We start from the raw sequence: 21,963 nt of genomic DNA, 5'->3' as shown, positions 1-21,963 counted from the left end.
TGATTGCTGCAACTATTGCATGGGATGATGCCCTATCATGGACATATGGGAAGGCAATAGATGAACTTCAGGCAACAATGTCTAAGGTCTGTCTATTATCAATTTATCATAGCAAGCCCTCATCATCCAAGCATTTCTTCCTGCTGTTTTTTAACACCCCTGAATATATGCAGGTTTGCTCTATAGTTAAACAATCGCTGAAAATAGTTCCTAATACATATATTCTCCAGAACACTCATATCCCAAACAAAACATCTTGGGATCAGGCTGTTAAACGTGCTCTCCAAATGATAAACAGGGATGACTCTACACTGATCAAGGTTTAAAATACAGTCATTTATTTTAGCTGATTGTTCTACAGTTCTACTAGCATCAACTGCATAGCCATTTAAGTGGTGCTTTCAAGTCACTTATATTTGTGCTCATCACAATCGAAGATCTAGGTTTTGAAAATCCAAATATTTCTCTGATAATGTAGGTTGTACTTGCTCGCAGCAGTAGAGTTGTAACTGCTACAGATGTTGACCCTTTGATGTGGTTAACTTGCCTGAAGGTGTTGATTATTTAACTATTGTAGATTTTAATCTTATTTCTCTGAAGATGACTCTAGCTGTGTCAAAACTTAATCTATTTTCTTTTACAGTTTGAAGGAGAGAACGCATATCAGTTTTGTTTACAGCCTCCTGAATCACCAGCATTTATTGGAAATACTGTAAGTGCAATTCCTCTTTCTATAACTATGCATTGTGGAGTTTTGCATGGTCATACTCACTTTTACAAATTGTGAATAGCCAGAGCAACTATTTCATCGAAACCGACTCAGAATTTGCAGTGAGGCTTTAGCTGGCACCAGAGCTAGAGGTGGAACAGAGCTTCTAGATCTTAAAATAGGGCATGATTTGCTTTCCAGGTTCTTTTACTGACCCGATAACCTCTATGATTTTAGCTGCTCTTAGAGAAAACATTAAATTTATCAACTCTTCATGAAAGATAAATGTGATCTTTATTATTTGTTTCTTATCTATACTTTGCTGCAGTCCAAAAGAACATAATGAGTTTGCTATAGTACGGGAGTGTATTAGAAGAAAATTGGAGGCAAGCTACAATACAATATTTCTATATGGATTCAAGAACTATAAATTACATTTGACTTTGCAACTATAAGTAGCAATTCTATTCTGATCTGCTTCTTTTTATTTCTGTTTTGTTTCTTTTTCCTGGTTTAATAGGCTGTGTGTTTCAGTGTGCTGATTGAACCAAAGAAAGCTTTAAGAAAACTTCCTAGAGTCCAACATCTTTATGCTCAGTTGACTGGGAGGCTTCAAAGTGAAGATGATGAGGTAGATCTTATTGTTGATTACAGTTCATGTATCTGTTACTTGATTAGTACTTCATTAGGAACTTCTGGATATTCAGAACCAACTGAGACTTGATTTGCACTGTCACCCCATTGTTATTTCATTTACAGTATTTTATTTTATTTTCAAAGTTTCTGAGTATATGTTTGAAGTGTATACTTTTCTAGTTCAAGATTTTATCATCGCTTCATCCAACTCCAGCAGTTTGTGGGTATCCTACGGAAGTTGCACGGGTCTTAATAGCAGAAACTGGTAGGTGCCTATTGCTACAATGATACAGCAGTCCTTCCTTCAGTAATTTTGTTTCTGATATGATCTGGGCAAAACATATTTTAATAACTTGTTTAATGCAGTAGTTCCTATATGACCATGATGAAATTACATGGATGCATGACTATATTTTGAGATTTAATGGAGAGGAAGCAAAAAAAAAAAAAAAAAACTATATTTGAAATGGTAGTTCCTACATTATTTTTTGAACCCTTGATAAGTCAAATATGGCTTCAATAGTATGCAACTAGAGTAGCCCAGTTTCTTTTGTTCAGGACTTCAGGCACCATTTCCATCTTCATATGGTTAGGTTAAAATGATCAAATAGACAACCTGCTCTATTCAATTAACAGGAAAATTTACAAAAAAATAGGGAGTTCAATTTGTTTATCTATAATGTCAAATCCAAATCCCTAGAGGTGAATCTTAAATTCAATGGAAGCTTTCTTTGGGTGCCAACTTTTGTGGCCCAAGAACTAACCTCTCATGCTTCTGCAGAAATGTTTGATCGAGGAATGTATGCAGGCCCTGTTGGTTGGTTTGGAGGGGGAGAGAGTGAATTTGCAGTTGGAATAAGATCAGCTTTGGTTGAAAAGGTATGCTTAACAGCCTTTATAACACCATTTGATTAGTCTGCAGGGAAAAAGTGGTTCACTCATCTGGACTATAATGCACATAGGCCAAACCACACTAAAAGAACGAAATCTCAACTGGGCTATAGTATACATGGGCCAAACCACACTAAAAGACTGAATCCACTTAATTATTTAGTTTAACCCATGGCCTTATAAACTCATATATTCTCTCCTAGTTTTTCAATGTGGGACTCTTAACACCATTAAAACAAAAAATTATCTAAAAGAGAAGAGGAAGTAATGGAACTGCCCAAGGGTGCTTCCATGTAACACATGCTGGTTTCGTGGAATTATCAGGGTCTTGGTGCAGTGATATATGCTGGAACTGGGATAGTGGAAGGAAGCAATTCATCTCTAGAATGGGATGAACTAGAGCTGAAGACATCACAGGTTTGCTTTTGGTCTTTTCTACGAGAACTGGAACCAATTCCAACTATCAATTATCATTGAAGTTTTTATTCTATATCTTCATGTTGTTTCTCACAGTTCACCAAACTGATGAAACTTGAGGTGCCTATGTTGACAAGTAGTGGAGAAAGTAGGAAGATCAACCAAAGAGGTTGGTGATACCAAAGGAACATATCATTAGAAATTTCATCAAGAATTCGTGTTAGCAGTGATTATATATAAATTAGTATTACTAAGTCTCTCAGGGAGAATGATTGCTCCCCAGATCCCAGTCGTCTTTTTTACTTTGCACCAGAAAGATTTGGCAAATCTCGGAAATATTTCTCATAGTTTAGTGTAGATGACAGCTTTTATAAAAGAGATGTGACATTCATTGTGGACACAGAGGGCGCGAGTTAATCTGGTCATTCACCATTTCATCATCTCCATCTTTAGAAGCCAAAGCAGATGAGGGAAAACAATTTCACTATGGAAGATTGTTAATAATGTGGTTATCAGTTATGAGCAAAACAGAGATGTGCCAAAATTCTGCCCTTTGATTGTTTTCCTTGAGACTGTATTTAATTGTATAGATTCTTTTATACCATATATAAGTGTATATTTCATTTGAAGTGATATTCTGTCATTCAGTGGCAAGACATTGAAATGGAAAAATTACCTTAATGCTATTGAAAGTGTAAGCTGCATAATGCCTAATTAAGTTTCGCTAACATAGTTAGCTAATCAGTTAATTTTGACTTATTTGACTACTATTAGCTGTTTGACTTGATTAAACAACCTATATAAGTGTTTGATTAATTAACTTTTTGTAACAACTTATTGTTCCAAAACGCTAAAATTTAAAAAATTATTCGAAATAGTTTTTTAAATCAATTTTTTGAGAAATTCATTTTAATTTGCATGTAATCAACTAACAACTATATAACAAACACTCGCTAAGCATTTTCTCTTAATATTTATTTTCCATTTTATTTCTCTTTTTCTTTTGTAGGGAAAAAGTTTAGTTTCCATAAACTTGTGTTGATATGAGTGAGGTTCAAGTATTTGATCAAAGAAAGAATTGTAACTTGAGTTGGTTCAATTTGTGGATTATGTCCTTAGTACTATGTCTAAGAATTGGTTTAATCCCAAAGTATCTAAGTTAAGGGTAAATTATTCTGTGGATTACGAATAAAAGATACATTTTTAATATACTAGAGGTATATTATTTATATATTGAATGTATATTATTTGATAGTATACAAAATAATACATGTTTAGTATTTCGTAATGTATCATTAGTATACAAATAATGTGTCTTTAGTACATTAAATGTAGAGGTGAATAGCCAAGGACCTTGTGGTCCAGTAGCATCAAACCCTTCCTTTATAGGTTGAGAAAAGTAGTTATGAACAGATACTGCTATGTAACAGAGTCAGTAGTATTAAAAAAAAATGTAGAGGTGAATAGGTGATGCAATTTTACGGGTATATAAAAATACACCTACAATACACGAACTGAAGAACTTGATTCCGTGTATATTAGCGTATCGTTTTATTTTTCGATATCTTTTTATTTAAAATTGGTTTGAATTGATATCTCATTATATCACTTGGCACAACAAATAAAGAGACATCTAACATTATTTATCCATAAAGGCAATTAAGCTTTGAAATTCTCATAAATTTCTGTATTAAAAAAAAAAAGCATTTGTGTAGTATAAATTTTTTTGGTGAAGTCCAGAGTTTCTACCGTCCGACACAGTAACTAATCCCTCTATTGGGTGGGATAGTTGACCTGGAAATACTTTTGATTAAGAATGAATGAGTCTCTTCCACTGAACTACACCCATGTTATTATTGTGCAGTATAAATTAGACAAACTAAACTCTACTTAATGCTCACAGTACACTCATTATCCCTCACTTTTAGCACGAGAAAGAGAGCAGATCCAATAATTATATTAATTTCCTTTCCCTGAAACGTAACCTATATTTACATTATATTATTGTTCTATATCTTTTTTGGTATAAATTATTGTTCTATACCTATCTATCTGACTATCTTGACTTGTTCCTTTTAAATTTGTTGGATCGTCAGATTTGCACACGTGTACATCTTCAACAAGGCTTCCCGTCATGGCAGTCGAGATGGCCGGAAAATTTGGTGAGCATGTTAACGAAGTTCCCGGGCTTAGGCTTGATCCCTTCCTCGGCGGTGGGAAACTTCTGGTTGGGGTTTCCAGATTGCACGAAAAAGGCGCCGTTCATCATCAGATCTCCATCCGACTTCCACACCCAATTCTTCCACACACCCTCTGGTGTATATTCCCTCTTTGTCACCTACATACACATCAACAATGCATATATTCTTTTTTCTTTTTTTATGAAAAAACTGCAAACAGTTCAATGAATAAGAAGTAAAATGAGAAAGAGAATTAAAGCATGTATGTTTTCAATCTCAACTATAACCTAAGATTCAAATCCATGACCTTAGGTATGAATCTGATATCAAATTGAAGCATGTATGTGTTTAAATTCATGACCTTAGGTATGAATCTGATATCAAATTCAAGCATGTATGTATGTGTTTAAGCTCAACTATAACTTAAGATTCGAATCCATGACCTTTGGTATGACTCTGATATTAAATTGAAGCATGTGTTTCATCTCAACTAAAAGTCTAAACTGATAGTTAGATCAAGAGAGAGAGGGGTACCTCTTTAGCAGCAGGATTGGGAGGAGCAATGAAGCGGTTGCCTTGGCTAAGAATAGTAGGGTTTTGGCTGCCGCCGACGGCGTACATTAGCCAGTGAGTGTAATCATTGTTGACGGTGTGGACGAACCCGTATCTCACTCTCGGCATTCTCTGTATCAGCCCCTGCCCAAAGTGATTAAACGCCAACGTGATCTGCAATATCTTATCCTTAGAATAGCTATTACTCGCCCCGAACAGCATCACATCATTGTGGTGAGTAAAATGGCAATTCGAGATCGTAACCGCCGTCGACGATTGAATCACATCAATCAGTCCATCGTCGCAGTTCGACATCGAAATATGATCGATCCAAACGTTGGAGGATCCAAACACGGAGATCCCGTCCCCGTCGCTCCTCGTCCGGAGCCCGAAATGGCTGAGCGAGTCTCGGATCATCCCGCCCGCCCCGGCTTTTATATCGTGGATGTGGAGACAGTGAATAATCACGTTCTGCACGAACTGCAACGTGATCCCCGCGCCCTGCGCCAGGTGGACCTGCCGCCCGCGCCCGTCGATCGTCTTGTGGCTCGTCACGATCAGCTCGCCGTTGAGGCGGATCACCATGCTGCGCCCGAAGATGATCCACAGCGGGCCCGGCTGGATGACGGCGTGCCGGAGAGTTCCGGGGCGGGGGTTCACTAGGTCGTCGTCGGCCGGGTTGGAGACGATGTAGATCTTGCCGCCTTTGCCGCCGGTGGTGTGGCGGCCGAAGCCGAGGACGCAGTCGGCTAGCTTCATGCGGTTCCGGGCCCAGTTCGGGTCGCACCTCCAGCATTGGTCTATAGGGTTTGTAGCGAGGCATGGACCGTGATATCTATGTCGCAAACGTAATTGCCTCCTTATTGTACGATTAGTGCCTTTTGCCGCTCTAATTCATGCAAAAACACTTCAAATGTTAGCATATATACATAATTTATAGGGTTAATGCCAGTTGGCTTGGCTGGAGTAGGGATAGCAACGGGGCAGGGCGGGGGCAGGGAGTATACTTCCCGTCCCCGTCCCCGCGGAGAATTAGGTGGGCTGTCCCCGGTCAATTTTTAGTCAATATATTAAATTAGTGTAATTTTAATTTTAAAAATTATAATATTAATTTTAAAAAATTAATATATATATATATATATATATATATATATATATATATATATATATATATATATATATATATATATTCGGGGACGGGGCGGGGAGGGGTATCCCCGTCCCCGGCGGGGAATTGAAAGAATTCCCCACCCCCGTCCCCGATTCTCGAAATTTTTTCCCGTCCCCGTTTCGAACAGAGACAGGGCACATTGCCATCCCTAGGCTGGAGTCCTTCGAGTAGTATAATAGTATCGGTATTCCGTTTAGTTCTAAGCTTTTACTTTAACTATATGGTCCTTTAGGTTTTAAATTTAACTAGTATCTGTCTTTCTCTCAGTTTAAGTAAGAGCAAAGTTAGGGTCATGGCTAGTTAAATATTTGAAAGTTGAAATACTATAAATGGTTTAACTTTAAAGTTGAAGGATTATGAGTGATGAAAGTTGATTGTTACTATACTCGAAAGATAACAACTGGTATTATATTATTAACTCATAATTTATAATTATATCCCACTTCAAGAAACCAAAAGAGCAAAAGAAGAATACTAAATGGTGCCACACAGATAGCCCAGTTTCTAGGTGCATGGTAGATTATATTGTGGACAAGAACATAGGATTGAGCTGTTTCTAGGTGCATGGTAGATTATATTGTGGATAAGAACATAGAATTGAGCCCTAACTTATCAGTTGGGGGTTACACACTTACACCCAATGTGGTGAGCTCCAAACACTAGTTTTCGGTTATTACATGCACCATTTTCTCTGAAAAGTTAATTACTAAAATGATCTCTGGACTATAGTGAAATTACCAATTTGGTCCTAAGGTAACATATGTCAAACAGCAAAACAAACGGATAACCAAATTGGTTAAGGTTTTTTTTTTTTAAATTGAGAGACTTAATTGGTCAAAAAAATAGTCAAGAACCATATTAATAATTTCTCTATAGTCCATGGACCATTTCGGTAATTAAATTTATTAGAAATGTATTTTTTTTTATGGTCCACATAATAATTTGTGAAGCACTGATCGTTGGGCTATATAAGCCACCATTTTTTATTTTTTTTGTCTAGGCTTCCTATGTTCTTTATAATCACATTGATCATGTAAAACTCCGATCCGACGACACCATTGCCCAAGTCTAAATTAAGCCTAATATTGATCTTTGTTATTTGTGATTTAATTAAATTCACAATAAATAAAATTGATCAATGGTAAAACTCACTTACTTGTGGACATGATCATTGATATGGTGAATGACGTGGTGTGGATTAGGGTTATAAGCCCCGTGAGCCGCCTTCTTCGCATCGTGGGCTCTCTTCTTCCACACCTCATCGTATTGGCCAATGTTAGCCTCAACCGTCACAACTAAAACAACATAAAACACAACCAAAAACATCCTACGCCGCATTATACCGCCTTCCATATTTTGCTCCGATCCGATCAACTTCTCCGCATTTGCTATATTTTTCCTAATTGAATTTTTCTGATCTTTGTTTATATATGCATGTAGACGTGATAAATAATGGATAGATGGAAGTCTACAAAATTGTTTGTAGGATAGCCAACTGAATTTGTGCCTATATATACCTTTTAAAGCTGTTTGAATATATATATGCATCATCACTGCTAGGTGATAGAAAAAAAATATAAAAGGAAAGGATAATGGGAAGTACAGAGGGAAGAGTGGGGAACCATTTTCACTCTATTGGTCAACATAAGTCGATTTGCTTTCCTTTTACGTGGATGCATGCATGGGGATAACTCCATCCATTCGAATTAAAATAATTTGGTCTGGGCCTGTCATAATTTGAAGGGATTAAATTCATCTGAATAAGAGGCAAATAGGCAATGTTACGTTCTCATTTTATTTTGTTTTATTAAAGTGTATATATATAATAAAAACAATACTTTCTAAGACTACATTTCTTTAAAGAAATTAGTTAAACCAATAGCATGATCCATTTCAAGTCACTTGTTATATATCGATGTGTGGACCATGATCGTCGAATTAAATTATAATATAATTAAAATAATACTCAGAGCGGGTCCTATCATTTTATAGGTCCGGAGTAATAAAAACAAATGCGTAAAAGATTGTATGGGTTAATTGAAAATAATTAAATGATAATTTTGAATTTAATTTTGTAAACATATAATTTTTTTAATAGTAAAAAACATTTTGGCCCTGTTTGGTAAATGGCTGTTAGCTTATTGGGTTGGCTGTTTGGATTAGAAGGTATAATTTGTTGATAACATTACCTAATTGTAGAAAGTTGTTTGATAAATTAGCTGTTAGCTGATAGCTGTTTGGTATAATTTCTTTTCTCAAAAAGCTAATTGAAAAGGCTGCTTTGAGTAGCCTTTTGAATTTTAGCATTTTGGAGTTAAAAAAAGCTTATTAACCAAACACCTAATAGTGGTCAAATAAGCCAAAATTGGCTGATAGGCTGATTATTTACCAAACAGGTTAGAATAGCCTTGGAGTAGTGCACATTCAAACTTTGGGCCATTATATGAAGTGTAATTATAAATTAATTCAACGCTCTCTAATATATATCCATTAAAAAAAAAAGAAAGAAAGAAAGAAAGTTGTTTTAATTTGTTTGTAGGCAAAGCAAAGTATAAACCCTGGATGAACACATAGCAATCTTGGAAGAAAAGTAGAGAACAAAACCACCGCAAGAGAAATCTATCTGAAACGACAATAATAATCCAAACTCAAACATCTGAACGCCATAACATTAATACTACGTTGCAATTGGTTTTCTGGCTCTAATCAGAGATAAATAATTATGTGCACAAACATTTTATGAGAGAATTAAGAATTATATATAAAGCTAAGAGCTAAACTGAGGTCTTTTGATAGATCCAATAATGTCTGGTATAGGCGGATCACGAAGAGGGGCTAGTAAGAATAGACCCAGCAACGTCATATATGAAGAGATCGTGCCTGATTTCGAGTGGATTGAGGATCCAACTAATCATTGGCTTGGTCTTGAAGTTCCAGGTTTCCAGCATTTACATATATGCTTTCTTAAATTTTCGTTGGAATTAATACCTAATTAATTTAGTCTTCAACTACAGTGGTTCTTTTCGATTTATTTCTGAAGGTTTTTTTGTGTGCTTAATTAGGTCCTAGACTTAGATGGTTTTTACCTAATTGTATCCTTAACTGTTAAAATCAATGACTAAATTGAGAAAAATCACTATAATCGAAAATTAAATTTGGTAAAACCACTATAATCGATTATTAAATTGGATAAAATCACTATAGTCGATGATTAAATTAGGTATTAATCGAAAGGAAAATTACCAAGCTATACTAACATAGGACTCAATTAGGTAAACCATCTAAGTCAAGGACCCAATTAAGCACAAAAAGATGTTTATGACTAAATTGAGAAAATCCACTATAGATGAGTAAATTGGGAATTACTCGTCTATATTTAAAAACCGTGTGTTACCCGTCTAGATTTTATTTTCCATCCAACATTGATATGATGGACGCTATTTCCGACCAACAATTGGTGTTGAAAGAAAATTTCAACGGGATTTTTTAAATCTCCATTTTGGTCGGTATATTGGTCAAAAAACATATTTCTGACCAAAAAAAAAACCTATTTACCGTCCACAAGTTGGATGGAACTGGCGAGATTTCTAGCAGTGCATTTTTAATTTGTTATACTAATCCCATAGCTAGGTGGCATTTTCTGTTTATAATCCCATAGCTAGCCTAGGTGGCATTTGCTGTTAATCACATTTATATAATGATCGATCATGTTTTCCCTTGAATTATTATTTTCATGCTTCAATCAAACTAAAGGGTTTCCAACAATTACTGTAGTTTTTGCATGCATGCATGCATTCATCAGTGTGTTTTAATTTTTTGGTTTTATAGAAATGATATGATATTATAGCATATATATTTTTTAAAGGGTTCAGAAGGGAGGAGGTGAAACTTGAAGTTAACACTTATGGGCTCATAAAGATTGGTGGAGAAAGGAAGATGAGTGAGATAAAGTATATATGGTTTGAGCAAACTTTCCAGGCCCCACAAAATTCAAAACCTGAGGATTGCAGAGTGGGGCTGGAAGAAGGGATTTTCTATGTTCAGATACCCAAGAAGGCAACACACAGAGTTCATGCTTCTAAAGAAGATGCAGATCATCAAAAGGGCAAAAAGGTAAATGACACAACTGAAAAAATTCCACCTAATTCTACCCCTACTAAACCACCCAGAGATGATGCTGGTTCAGATCTTGAGAAGGGCAAAAAGGTAAATGACAGTGGTGGGGGTACAACTCAAAATATTCCAGCTAATTCTAGCCCTAATAAACCACCCAGAGATGATGCTGGTTCAGATGTTGAGAAGGGCAAAAAGGTAAATGACAGTGGTGGGGGTACAACTGAAAATATTCCAGCTTCTACCCCTACTAAACCACCCAAAGATGATGAAGGTTCAGATCTTGAGAAGGGCAAAAAGGTGAATGACAGTGGTGAATTTCCTAATGAGAATGAGGGCACAATTGAAAATATCCCAGCTGCTGCTACTACTCCACTTGAGACACCCAAAGAAGAAGAAGATTCAATTCAAGAAAAGGGCAAAAAGGGGAATGGCAATGGTGATATTATCCCTAATGACAGCAAGGGTACAAGTAAAGAAAAAGAATATGATGATGCAAAAGGAGAAGAAAAGTCTAATTTTTTGGCAAAAGTTGGAAAGAGGGTGAAACAGAACCTGGGAATTTTGATAACAGTTATCCTCATTTTCTCTGCAGGTGTTTTAGTGTCTCAAGATAAACGCAAAAAAGCCAATAGTAATGACCAAATATTATTGGCTAAACTCGATTCACAAAATCATAACCATGATGATGAATAGTAGAAAATTAGCACAATCCCTCTTCGCATAACAATGTTGGACACGAATCAATTTTACTTATGCTTGTTTAAGTGGGTGAAATCACAAAATATCTCATTTCTCCAATATTTACTTCTTCACCGTCTTTAACCCCTAAGTTACGCCCGAAGTAATGATTTTAGTCCCTCGGGAATTATTTCTACTACTAATTTGTCACTTAATAAAAGTGACTGATTTAGTCCTTCAAGGATTAAAATCGTCACTCCATGCATAATTTAGGGATTAAAGATGGTCACACATATAACTCAGGGACTAAGTCTGTACCACGGGTGTGACTGAAGGACCAAAAATACAATTTCCTAATATATAAACATAAATGTACAATCCAACTATCAATTTAACATTTTAGTTGCGATGGACCACATGTTTCAATTTGGTATCGGGGTGAACCTCATAGAAGAGGTCATAGGTTATGCACTCCAAATTCACAAATTTATGATTTTGCGAGATTTGACTGAAATTATTTTTAATTTAATTTTTCACGATAGTAACTTTAGTATTAGTATACAACATTTATATATTTAGAAACTACATTAGAATTACTATTAAACTCAAAAAAATCAAATTTAAAAATAAGTAAAAAAATATTAAAGAAAATAAGTAAAGAAAAAGATCTTTGACCAATGAATAATAAACATGGCAGGTAAAATGGATAAAATTATGTAATTCTGGTATGAATAAATTAATAATATGAGCGTTTTCAAAAAAAAAAATTAATAATATGAGTGATATCAGGAAGGGAGGGAATGCAGAAATGGGAAGAGTGGTTTGCATAACAGTACAGGTAGTGATTGGATGGGATGGGGCTTGGATTAATAATAGTGAGATTAGTGGTTGGAAATAAAATTGGTAGTTGATAAAACAACTTCCCTTCCCTGGCCATCAATCTTTTCAATTTGTTTGTGTCCATTGCTTCATCACTTTCTAGGTTGTCTAGAAACTAAAAAGAGTTGGAACAAAGCATTTTAAGGAAGAAAACTCAGTAATTTCTTCAATCCATTTTCATCAATATCAAAAGCCTCTCAGTTCTTTAAGATCTCAGGTGTGTCATATCATCTTCTCATTGATTCTTGTAAATGATCTTTCATTACAGAATTTCACTATCAAGCCCGCACGGACTTAACTCAGTGATTTAATAAGTAATATTTGGGAGAAGAATCTTAAGGTTTGAAACTCGACAACAGCAATGTGAGGATTATGTTCAAAGTGGGTTGGCCCTGTCTACTGAGGCATCGGGGCGTGGGACCCTTAGGGTTGGGGATTCAACCTTTTTGGGGGAAGAATTTCACTATCAATATTTTTTTGATAAAACTTAAGATATGCCTGATTTTATTGTTTTTTGTTTTTGCCTAGGGCTGGTGTGTTGAGATTGGGAATGGGAGAGACAGAAGAAGCAGAAAAGCATGGCAGTCCAAAGAAAACTGAAGAAGAGAAAAAGCACAAGGAAAAGAAGAAAGATAAGCATGAAGATGATGATAATGAAGAAGAGAAAGGAGAAAAAAGTGGTGACAAAGAAAATAAGAAGAAGAAGGAGAAGGGGGATAAGGCTAAGGAGAAGGCTGGAAAAGAGAAGAAGAAGAAGAATCCTGAAGATAAAAAGGATCCAGTAAAGTTGAAGCAAAAACTAGAGAAGCTTGATGCCAAGATCCAGGATCTTATGGCTAAAAGACAAGAAATTCTCAACCTGCTCAATCAAGCTGAGAATCATGCACCAAATCCCAGTGCAGAAACATGAAAAAAACAAAACCAGATATTTATTACTCATCAAATTGCAGTTTTAGGGACCTTATAATAATAACCCCAAAATAATGTATTAAGTTAGAATATGATGCTATAAAACTTGTTTAATAAACCTAAATTGAAAGAGTAGTCATTATAATGCAGAAAGGTATCCAACAATCCCATATTTCATAATTCCTATTCCAAACTATTTCTTCAATCGATCAATCTCCAAAAGATGAACTCAAACAAATTCATGCTAAGCAAAAGCAAAAACCATTATATATACGGCAACGACTTTCAAGGTTCAAAAACCAGCTTGAAGTAGTCAAAAAGTATACCATTTAATGCTCGGCAGAATGGGTAGCCTGAAGAAGCCCATCACGAATCTGGTTAGCCACATCGCGAACAGCTCCTGGTCCATGGGGAATGAAGACAGCAGATGATTTATTTGCCGCGCCAATTTCCTTCATTGTGTCGAAGTATTGGGTGACGAGAATCATCTCCATAACATCCTTTGATGTGGTTCCCGGGACATTGACAGAGAACCCGAGAACACTGTCCCTAAGGCCATCTACAATAGCCTGACGTTGGCGAGCAATACCCAAACCCGCGAGGTACTTGGACTCTGCCTCGCCCTCCGCCTTCTTGATTTGTATAATCTTCTCAGCCTCTGCCTTCTCATTCGCAGCTTGCCTTAGCCTAGCAGCTGGAGTATTAAAGATAGACAATTTTAGTTTTACATTCTCTTCAGTTTTGACAGAGTAAACCTCTCACTGTTTACTTAAAAATGAATTAACTACCAATGTTTTTAACATACACATCATCCCATGTGAAGAAATAAAGAAACAGAATTGATTTTTAATTTCCATTATGATATAATCACTTAAATGTGGTCCTACAAGGCTACAACTAGCATCAGATACATACACAAGGAACACATTTCAATAATAATATGTTAAAGCCAAACTGTAAACAATAAAAAGAAAGAAACAACCCGTGCCAACCGTTTATTCATAATTTGTCTAGGCTTCAATACTAAACCAAATGAAAGAAGAGAACAGGTTTATTTTACCGGCATTGATTTCATTCATAGCTTTCTTAACACGCACATCCGGTTCTATATCAACAATAAGCGTCTGAACAATTTCATATCCATAAGTAGACATAGCCTGTTAATCCATGAGGGCCAAGAAATAATATCGATCAGTAGTGCAAGAATACCAATAAAATTTTATTACAGAAGTTATGCAAATGTACCTTCTCTAGTTCATCCTCAACAGCCTTAGCAATTTCATTTTTTTGCTCAAAAACATTATCAAGATTGAGTTTAGGAACACTTGCCCTGATTACTGTAAAGAAAAAAGAATGTAAATTCAACTTCATTTAAATCTCCATGAATAAGACTTAAACACGAAAAGTTAGCTAAGGCTCATACCATCAAAAACATAGGCCTGAATCTGACCCTTAGTGTTGCTTAGTTTGTAAAACGCATCATTTGCTTTCTCAGCTAGAGCACGATACTGAATTGATGCCACAACATTGACAAAGACATTGTCCTGTACATAGATTACCAACAGGCATGATCTCAGTCTGGAAGGAAAGAAAAAGTAAAGCAAACAGACAAAATTTCCAGCCTGTTATATGCTGGATATACAAGTTAAGGGGAGCTAATTTAGTGTAATAACAAGAGAAAAGGCAGACCTTTGTCTTGGTCTCACAGCGCACATCCAATTGCTGCACACGAAGCGTGAGATGGCCAGCTATCCGACTTCCAAGGCACCACGGGACAAAGTGGCATCCAGGTTCTAGGACATCCTCATACTTGCCAAATCGTTCCTTGATTGCAACTTTGGATTGATCAACTTGCACACAACAAAGCAGATTGCCCATCTTCCCAAACTAACAAATTAAATCCATAAAATGTAAGAACGTTTGTCCATAACAATTTGATGAAATTCGTTTTCAAGAAACACATGACTAGATATGGTATTGCACACTCCAGGAGCAAAGTCCATCTCTAATCTCTAATAAAGTACAAACCACAAAATTACATGTGGAGCATCTAACAAATTACTTTGGAAGGTAAGCTTATGCCTTAAAAATATATGCATTCCAGTGTAAAAGTCCAAAACAGAACCTAGAGACACATGCAATTTTCTTCCATACTAAGGTTTTCAGAAACCAAAATTCTATATCCAAATTTTATCAATACTGTAATGCTTAGTACCCTGTTCTCTGTCAATTCTCAATTATGGAAAAAAAAAACTAAATAAATTGAATTTCTCAGTCAAATTCCAATAATCAGCACAGCATTGACTTACAAAACTCACACTCAGAAGAATCTTCCACCCAAATATATAACCAAAACTAAGGCAAAGCCCTAATACATTTTTCAGTCCATAATTTGTCCAAAATACATACAATAACCGCTCAAACTAGTGATCAAAGAATCTGCGGAAAAGGGGCGTCAAGATTCATGATTAATCAACAAAAACAAAAAAACAAAACAAAACAAAAACAAAAAACAAAACAACACATAACTGAGAGACAGATTCAAAGCCACGTTACAGGAATGTGTGTGTGTGTGTGTGTATATATATATATATATATATATATATATATTAATACACACACATACTTACACACACACCAATGCATACATATTCCCCCTTGCGGAAGAAACTTACAGCGTATGAAGCAATAGCAGAATGGAGATAAGAGATTTTAGGTAACGAAGTCCACAATTTCGCAACATAGAAGAAAAGCGTGTGATATATAAGCTAAGGAGCCAAGCATGATCCTTCGTGGAAAGTGGAAACAACGAAGCATTCCCCCATTTTACATTTCGTACGCATTTGCAAATTTGTCATCCACGTGAAAATCTTTCCGTACTAAACCTAAGTACATCCAATATTCTCTCCAATACCACTATGTCTAAAAATGTAGCTTAAAGTTGAAAATTAGTTAAAAACTGAAAAGCTATAAGAATGAACGCTTAAGCTAGCTGTTATGCTTAAAAGTGTTTGGTAGAATTAATTTTTTGATAAGTTGATAAATATAAAAAAGACTAAAAACCATATTTTCACACAATTTAAATAGTTTTAAATTTAAATAGCTTTGTTTATATATTAAAATATAAAATAATGAAATCAATATATTTTAATAAAATATAAAGTAAGAACATATATTTGAAATATATAAAGTAAAACAAAATGTTTATAATTCATAAGACTAGTTCATACAAAAATTAATGTTCAAACACAAATATCAAATTGAAATTACAACTAAACATATTCAACAGAAAAGGTCAAAAAGGTTTTAACTGGAGGAGTAAAGGATGTCATTTATTTAAAATAATAAGGATAAAAGATGAAAAAAAAAAGGTTAAAAAGCTACTAGCTTATTTTTGAAAAGCTACCTAAAATAGCTTTTCAAAATAATCTCTTATTTTAAGCTACTAGCTTATTTTGAGAACATTACCAAACATAGCTTATAGTTTATTTTAGCTTATAGTTTATTAGTAGCTTAAAATAAATTTTCTCAAAAAAAAAAAAGTAGCTTAAAATAAACTATAAGCTCCTAAATAAGCTTTGCCAAAGAGAGTCACTATCTACTAAAGCATCAATATCAGTAGGGTTTTTTTTTGTGATTTTTGATAAGTTTTATAAGTGTGATTAGGAAAGAGAATATGAGATGAAAAAAAAACGAAACAACAATTAACGCTAACAAACTGACAAAAAGAAATTAAAAAAAAAAAAGTTTGAAGTCAGAGTGGCCGCCAGACTTGCCTAGCGAGCGCGTGTTGGGGCGCGAAGTGCGCCTCACTTGCGCACTTCTGTTTTTTTTATTTTATTTTATTTATTTTCCTGCAAAGAAAGTTTTAGCAGGAGTAACATTTGTCTTGGAAATGGTGTCCACATCTGTTGAAATTCAATGCTAGGTTTTTTTTACTGACATAAACTCCTAAATATGTTCCATTGTGGATGTCAGTAAGCTAAACTCGCACGGACTTAACTACATCCAATATGTTATATCGCGATATAGTATACATTGTAACATGAAACACACATGTGTATTTTTAATACTAGTATTTTATATGCATAATGTGTAAAAAATACATGTTTAATATTAATACTGTTAAAATCTTAATTATATTAAAGTATTTTTTTAAATAATAGTATATAATCTTCTTTTTAAAATCCATAATTGTAGAATCGATATTATATTAAAAATATAGTTGATAATTTGAGTAATTATTATAGTATGATTAATATTATTAAAGTAAGAATTTTAAATATGATAAATTACTAAAGATAATTATGGTAACATTTAATTAATACCTAAATGAAATCAAACTTATTTCTTATATTACTCCAATAATATATATATATACATACATTATTATCATTGAAGAATATAGAAAATATATTGTGTATGCATGTGCATGGTAATAATAATTAGAAAAGATAACAAAATTTATAACGGTTTGTCCAAAGTATTGTATAGTACAACTCTTATAACATAATGTATTAAAAAAGTTAACAGAAAAAAAAAACATAAATCAGAAATATAACCTGAATTGAGACTTATTATGTTTTTATATAGATATTGTGAGTGTTTGGTACATAGTTGTTAGCTGTTAGATTATTGAGTTAGTGGTTTGACCAGTTGATAGCATTAACTGATTGTAGAAAGATGTTTGGTAAATTAGTTGTTAGCTGGTAGCTGATAACATGCAAAATAACTTTATCAAAAAAGTTGACCGAAAAAAACTGCTTTGAGCAGCTTTTTGAATTTTAACACTTTGGAGCAATAAGATGTTACAAAAAGTTAAGGAATAAGGTTCAAATTGGCTACTGAATGTAACCTGAAAGTGCAATTTAACCACTGAACAAAAAAAAAGTAATTAGGCCACTGAACACTCCAAATGTATACAATTTCACCTGATAGCAGGTTACCATACATTTCATTAGGTTACTTGCTTATGTGGACGGTGAGTTGGCATTTTAAAATAATTTTTAATAATAAAATATTAAAATAAAAAATAAAAAATTAATTTTTTTATAAAAATAATAAATAAATAAAACACTTACGGCCACCCCTCTCCCCTTTAATAATACACTTGCCACATTAATAGAAAACCTGCAGATGAATCAAATTTAATTAATTAATTAATTAATTAATTATTATTATTTGTTAGGAATATATTGTAATTGTTTTGATGAACCAAAAATGTAATATTAGACCCACAATTTTATTTTGAGTCTAGTATATGATTACGCCGAGTACAAGCCTAGTCGATTAATTAAGTGGAAATTACAATAGTATAAATTTTTAATTTATACTTGTAAGTCGTTCGCTTCCACTTTATAATTTGAGAAGAATTTGGAAGATTGATCAAGACTCAAAGACATCCCGGAACGTGACAACGGTTCGAATTGCAATAATTAATTCTTTGGAAGAATTAATTAATTCAAGATGAGAATGTTGCAATTAAAAGTCAAAATTGAAGTCAACCTCAAATGGGTTCTCTCACAAATACTCTCACAAATTGTTGTTGTTGTTGTTGTTGTTATTATTATTATTATTATTGTTGTTGTTGTTGTTGTTGTTATTATTATTATTATTATTAAATGACAAGTAAACAAAAAATATAGCATATTAAATTCAAATACCACTTACGCCATTCCATCACTATTTTGAACAATTCTGCATATATATTTTGAACAGATCGGCGCACAAACAGAAAATTTTTCTTTTCAAAATTTAGATAAATACGTTATATATACATATCAAATTTAAATATTTAAGAGTTATGAGAAAACAAGATAATACACGGTATTAACTAAAAGAGAAGGTCAGACATCAATTCTTAGTTAAAAAAGAGAAGGGTAATTTTGTCTCAGGAGTATCTTTTTTTATTCCTAAAATCCATGGAATTGAAATGCCAAGGGGGCATGGGATTCTAATTCCATTAAAATGGGGGAATTGCAATTCCCTCCAACCAAACGAAGGAATTTAGTTACATTCGGAATAAGGTGGAATTAAGTGGGAATGAAATTTAAAATCCCTCCAACCAAACACCCTGTAATAGTATATGATTGTTTTGAGCGGGAAAATAAAATGGGAGATTTTGATTTTATTAATAGTATAGATTAGAAAATACTAATTGGATTTCCAAATTCTACTCCCTACTTTTACACTCTCACACAAAAGTTTGATGTTGACACTTTCATTGGGACCCATAGGATGAAAATAACCTATCATATCTTGCCACGTCATGGAGTAAAAGTGGGGAAGTATGAAATGAGAGTCCATGTAGTAGAACTTGTATATATTACGTTGCAGGGAAGTATATGTACTGTATTATTACGATTATTAATTTTAATTTATAATTGTATTACGAATATGAAAGTAAAAAAGAATATATTTTATTAGGAATTCTATTACCACATTTTAATTTATAATTGTAGTACAAATAGAAATTGTAGTACAAATAGGAATTTGTATTACCATATTTTACAATCTTACTTAAACTTTAGTATTATAGGAGTGTTTTGGGCGGGAATTAAAGTTAAAATGAAAGATTTTGTTTTTATTAATAGTATATATATGTATATATATATATATATATATATATATATATATACTTCTTAATTACCATATTTATTCATATTACATTGACATCATAATTAGCATAATATTAATTAAGAATAATATATACTCCTTAATTACCATATTGTAATAATAATAATAACGACCTCACTTTTATTGGAATGAATGACAAATTTTCCTGCCCATATAGAAAATTAAACATATACATATAACGGTGGATAATTAAAGGAAAATAATTAAATAAAACATACACATATTACGTATATTACGTCCATATTACCAACTTGTATTTAACATTACTTAAAATAATACTCCCTCTGTCCGATTTTATCTGTCTTACTTTCCTTTTTAGTTTGTCCCAAAATGTTGTCCTCTTTCCTAAATTGAACATTACTATCATTCTACTTTTCCCAATTTACCCTTATGACTTTTGCTTTCTTTATTGCTTTTATTTTCAAAAGTAAAAAAGTTAAGGGCATAATTGAAAAGCACATCACATTTACTTTAATTTCTTAAAAAGCGTGCAAAAAGCAAATGAGACATCCAATTCGGGACGGAGGGAGTATCTATTAGCCATGTTATTCCTTCTATTTTTTGTTTAGACTTTTCCTAATATAATTTTTAAATAATCAATTTCAACACTAATATACAAATTTTATAATTTCAAATAAATGTACACTTTCAAATATTAGAATTGTTTATAATTTTATCATTAATTTTATTATTTAAATATATAATAAAAAATTTTATTCGTGCATCGCACGGGTAATCTACTAGTAATATTTATTTTTGTAGAGTATTGATTAAATTTGTTAATACAATTATTTAAAAGTAATATTTTTAATGGAGTACTCATCTATTTTTTTTAGTACTACTGACTCTGTTATAATGTAGTATCTGTTCATAACTACTTTCTCAACCTATTGAAGCACAAAGAATCAATATCACATCCGGGCTCGAACTCACCCCTTCCATATGGGAGTGCAACCGGGTACTACTAGACCACAAGGCCTTGGCAGCACTCATATAATTTGATTTTTTTTGTTTTTTTTGTCTTTTGTCTTGTCCAAAAAATTGGAACAATTTGATATATTTAATGATAAATGATAATGCACATTAAAAATCGTGTTTCAAATTATACGCATAATTAAGTTAATTAGATTTTGTTTGCATGGGCACATGGGTGAAGTTTAGAAAAAAAGATAGGGATCGAGTCTCGCCAACTATAGTGTGAGGGTAATCTCTCAAAGTGAGGAGGGCTCCTTATACGCAGTAAGCAAAGATCTAACCTCTAACTTACCATGATTTACATCCTTCCCGATACTCTGTCGCGCCGGGACATAGGAAGCCATTGGGGTTGGAGGTTAAACCTTTTGGAAAGAAAATTAATTTATTTTTAATAACCAAGTTTTATGATTTCATCACTATATATCCTGTGCCCATTAATTTGCTCAGGTTTTTAAGGATGTAAATAGAGTCAACATTGTTTCAAAATTCAACACTAAACTATATACATTTATACACAATTGACAAACTAAATCAAACCCAAACTCGTAATATTTGTGATAGGAATCTAACACCATTATCGTTGAAAATAAGTATTAAGTGAAGCTTTTCACTCACTACACGAGTGCCCTAAGGGTGAATAATTGAGTTAATTCATTTTTAGAGAAAAAAAATTAAATAAACTTTTGAACTCGTTATATAAAAAATAATAAGATCCCTAAATTTTTAAAAATGTTATAATTAAACACATTGACTTATTATTTCAACGCCCATCAATCATAAATTTTGATTATTGAAAATCGACTATTGAGCTCAAATGTACAAAATGATAAATTAATATTTTAATTTTAACTTTTTTAAGTTAAAAGTGCTTATTATTTTATCTGTAAAATTTAATTTTCTATTTAAAGATTTTTGAAAAAAAAATAAAGATCGAATCAAATATAGATAAAATTTGAGATTAAAATATATAACACATGTAAATAATCCTCAATATAATCAAATCAAATCTGAATCAAATAGTAAGATATTTTCGTTTACACACCTACTTCTGGGAAGGGACCGTATCACCGTAGGACAAAATAGTTTCACAATCACCGCGTACGCGTGTACTGTACAAAAATAGGGAGAGACCATACCTATTTCGGTTTCTCTATATCCTCTCCGTTCTTAGACAGCACTCCCTTAAAAAAAAAAAAAAAAAAAAAAAAAAAAAA

The 21,963-nt window shown here is 33.3% G+C and overlaps 5 protein-coding genes across 8 annotated transcripts in view; 3 read left to right on the top strand and 2 right to left on the bottom strand.

Annotated features, from left to right (window-relative positions):
• Positions 1–3,339, top strand: part of LOC116010579 (isochorismate synthase, chloroplastic) — a 9,788-nt gene extending 6,449 nt beyond the window's left edge. Inside the window, exons 6-16 of one of the 3 annotated variants that reach the window (XM_031250052.1) lie at positions 1–86; positions 174–320; positions 479–553; positions 644–712; positions 792–910; positions 1,038–1,095; positions 1,230–1,340; positions 1,526–1,610; positions 2,127–2,224; positions 2,561–2,653; positions 2,750–3,339. In XM_031250052.1, coding sequence (XP_031105912.1) covers positions 1–86; positions 174–320; positions 479–553; positions 644–712; positions 792–910; positions 1,038–1,095; positions 1,230–1,340; positions 1,526–1,610; positions 2,127–2,224; positions 2,561–2,653; positions 2,750–2,830 — 1,022 coding nt within the window. In that variant the 3' untranslated portion in view covers positions 2,831–3,339. Of the gene's footprint in view, positions 87–173; positions 321–478; positions 554–643; positions 713–791; positions 911–1,037; positions 1,096–1,229; positions 1,341–1,510; positions 1,611–2,126; positions 2,225–2,560; positions 2,654–2,749 lie in introns of those variants that run through there. The other 2 variants (XR_004096937.1, XM_031250053.1) reach the window with 2 other exon arrangements.
• Positions 3,340–4,599: 1,260 nt separating this feature from the next.
• Positions 4,600–8,051, bottom strand: LOC116011071 (pectate lyase-like). The gene is made up of 3 exons (XM_031250581.1): positions 7,713–8,051; positions 5,368–6,274; positions 4,600–4,991 (listed from the first exon to the last, which is right to left on the bottom strand). The coding sequence occupies exons 1-3, from the start codon at positions 7,907–7,909 to the stop codon at positions 4,770–4,772; spliced, it is 1,326 nt and encodes a 441-aa protein (XP_031106441.1). The 5' UTR covers positions 7,910–8,051; the 3' UTR covers positions 4,600–4,769.
• A 1,227-nt stretch (positions 8,052–9,278) lies between these two features.
• Positions 9,279–11,510, top strand: LOC116011283 (cylicin-2-like). 2 transcript variants are annotated; one of them, XM_031250835.1, is made up of 2 exons: positions 9,279–9,493; positions 10,422–11,510. In XM_031250835.1, exons 1-2 carry the CDS (start codon positions 9,361–9,363, stop codon positions 11,363–11,365), a joined length of 1,077 nt encoding a protein of 358 aa, XP_031106695.1. In that variant the 5' UTR covers positions 9,279–9,360; the 3' UTR covers positions 11,366–11,510. The 2 variants fall into 2 exon arrangements, with proteins under 2 accessions (XP_031106695.1, XP_031106696.1); XM_031250836.1 differs by having other exon boundaries at positions 9,364–9,493; positions 10,429–11,510.
• Positions 11,511–12,389: 879 nt separating this feature from the next.
• LOC116011037 (protein PXR1) lies at positions 12,390–13,318 on the top strand. Its single transcript, XM_031250536.1, has 2 exons — positions 12,390–12,446; positions 12,758–13,318. Exon 2 carries the CDS (start codon positions 12,780–12,782, stop codon positions 13,137–13,139), a length of 360 nt encoding a protein of 119 aa, XP_031106396.1. The 5' UTR covers positions 12,390–12,446; positions 12,758–12,779; the 3' UTR covers positions 13,140–13,318.
• Positions 13,245–15,857, bottom strand: LOC116011036 (hypersensitive-induced reaction 1 protein-like). Its single transcript, XM_031250535.1, has 6 exons — positions 15,814–15,857; positions 14,828–15,025; positions 14,562–14,682; positions 14,384–14,475; positions 14,199–14,295; positions 13,245–13,832 (listed from the first exon to the last, which is right to left on the bottom strand). Exons 2-6 carry the CDS (start codon positions 15,014–15,016, stop codon positions 13,468–13,470), a joined length of 864 nt encoding a protein of 287 aa, XP_031106395.1. The 5' UTR covers positions 15,017–15,025; positions 15,814–15,857; the 3' UTR covers positions 13,245–13,467.
• Positions 15,858–21,963: the final 6,106 nt, after the last annotated feature.

This window comes from Ipomoea triloba, chromosome 2, assembly GCF_003576645.1.
Source record: "Ipomoea triloba cultivar NCNSP0323 chromosome 2, ASM357664v1".
In the NCBI taxonomy this organism is placed as follows: domain Eukaryota; kingdom Viridiplantae; phylum Streptophyta; class Magnoliopsida; order Solanales; family Convolvulaceae; genus Ipomoea; species Ipomoea triloba.
The sequence above is the reverse complement of the archived record's forward strand: the minus strand, read 5'-3'. Positions and strand labels throughout refer to the sequence as shown.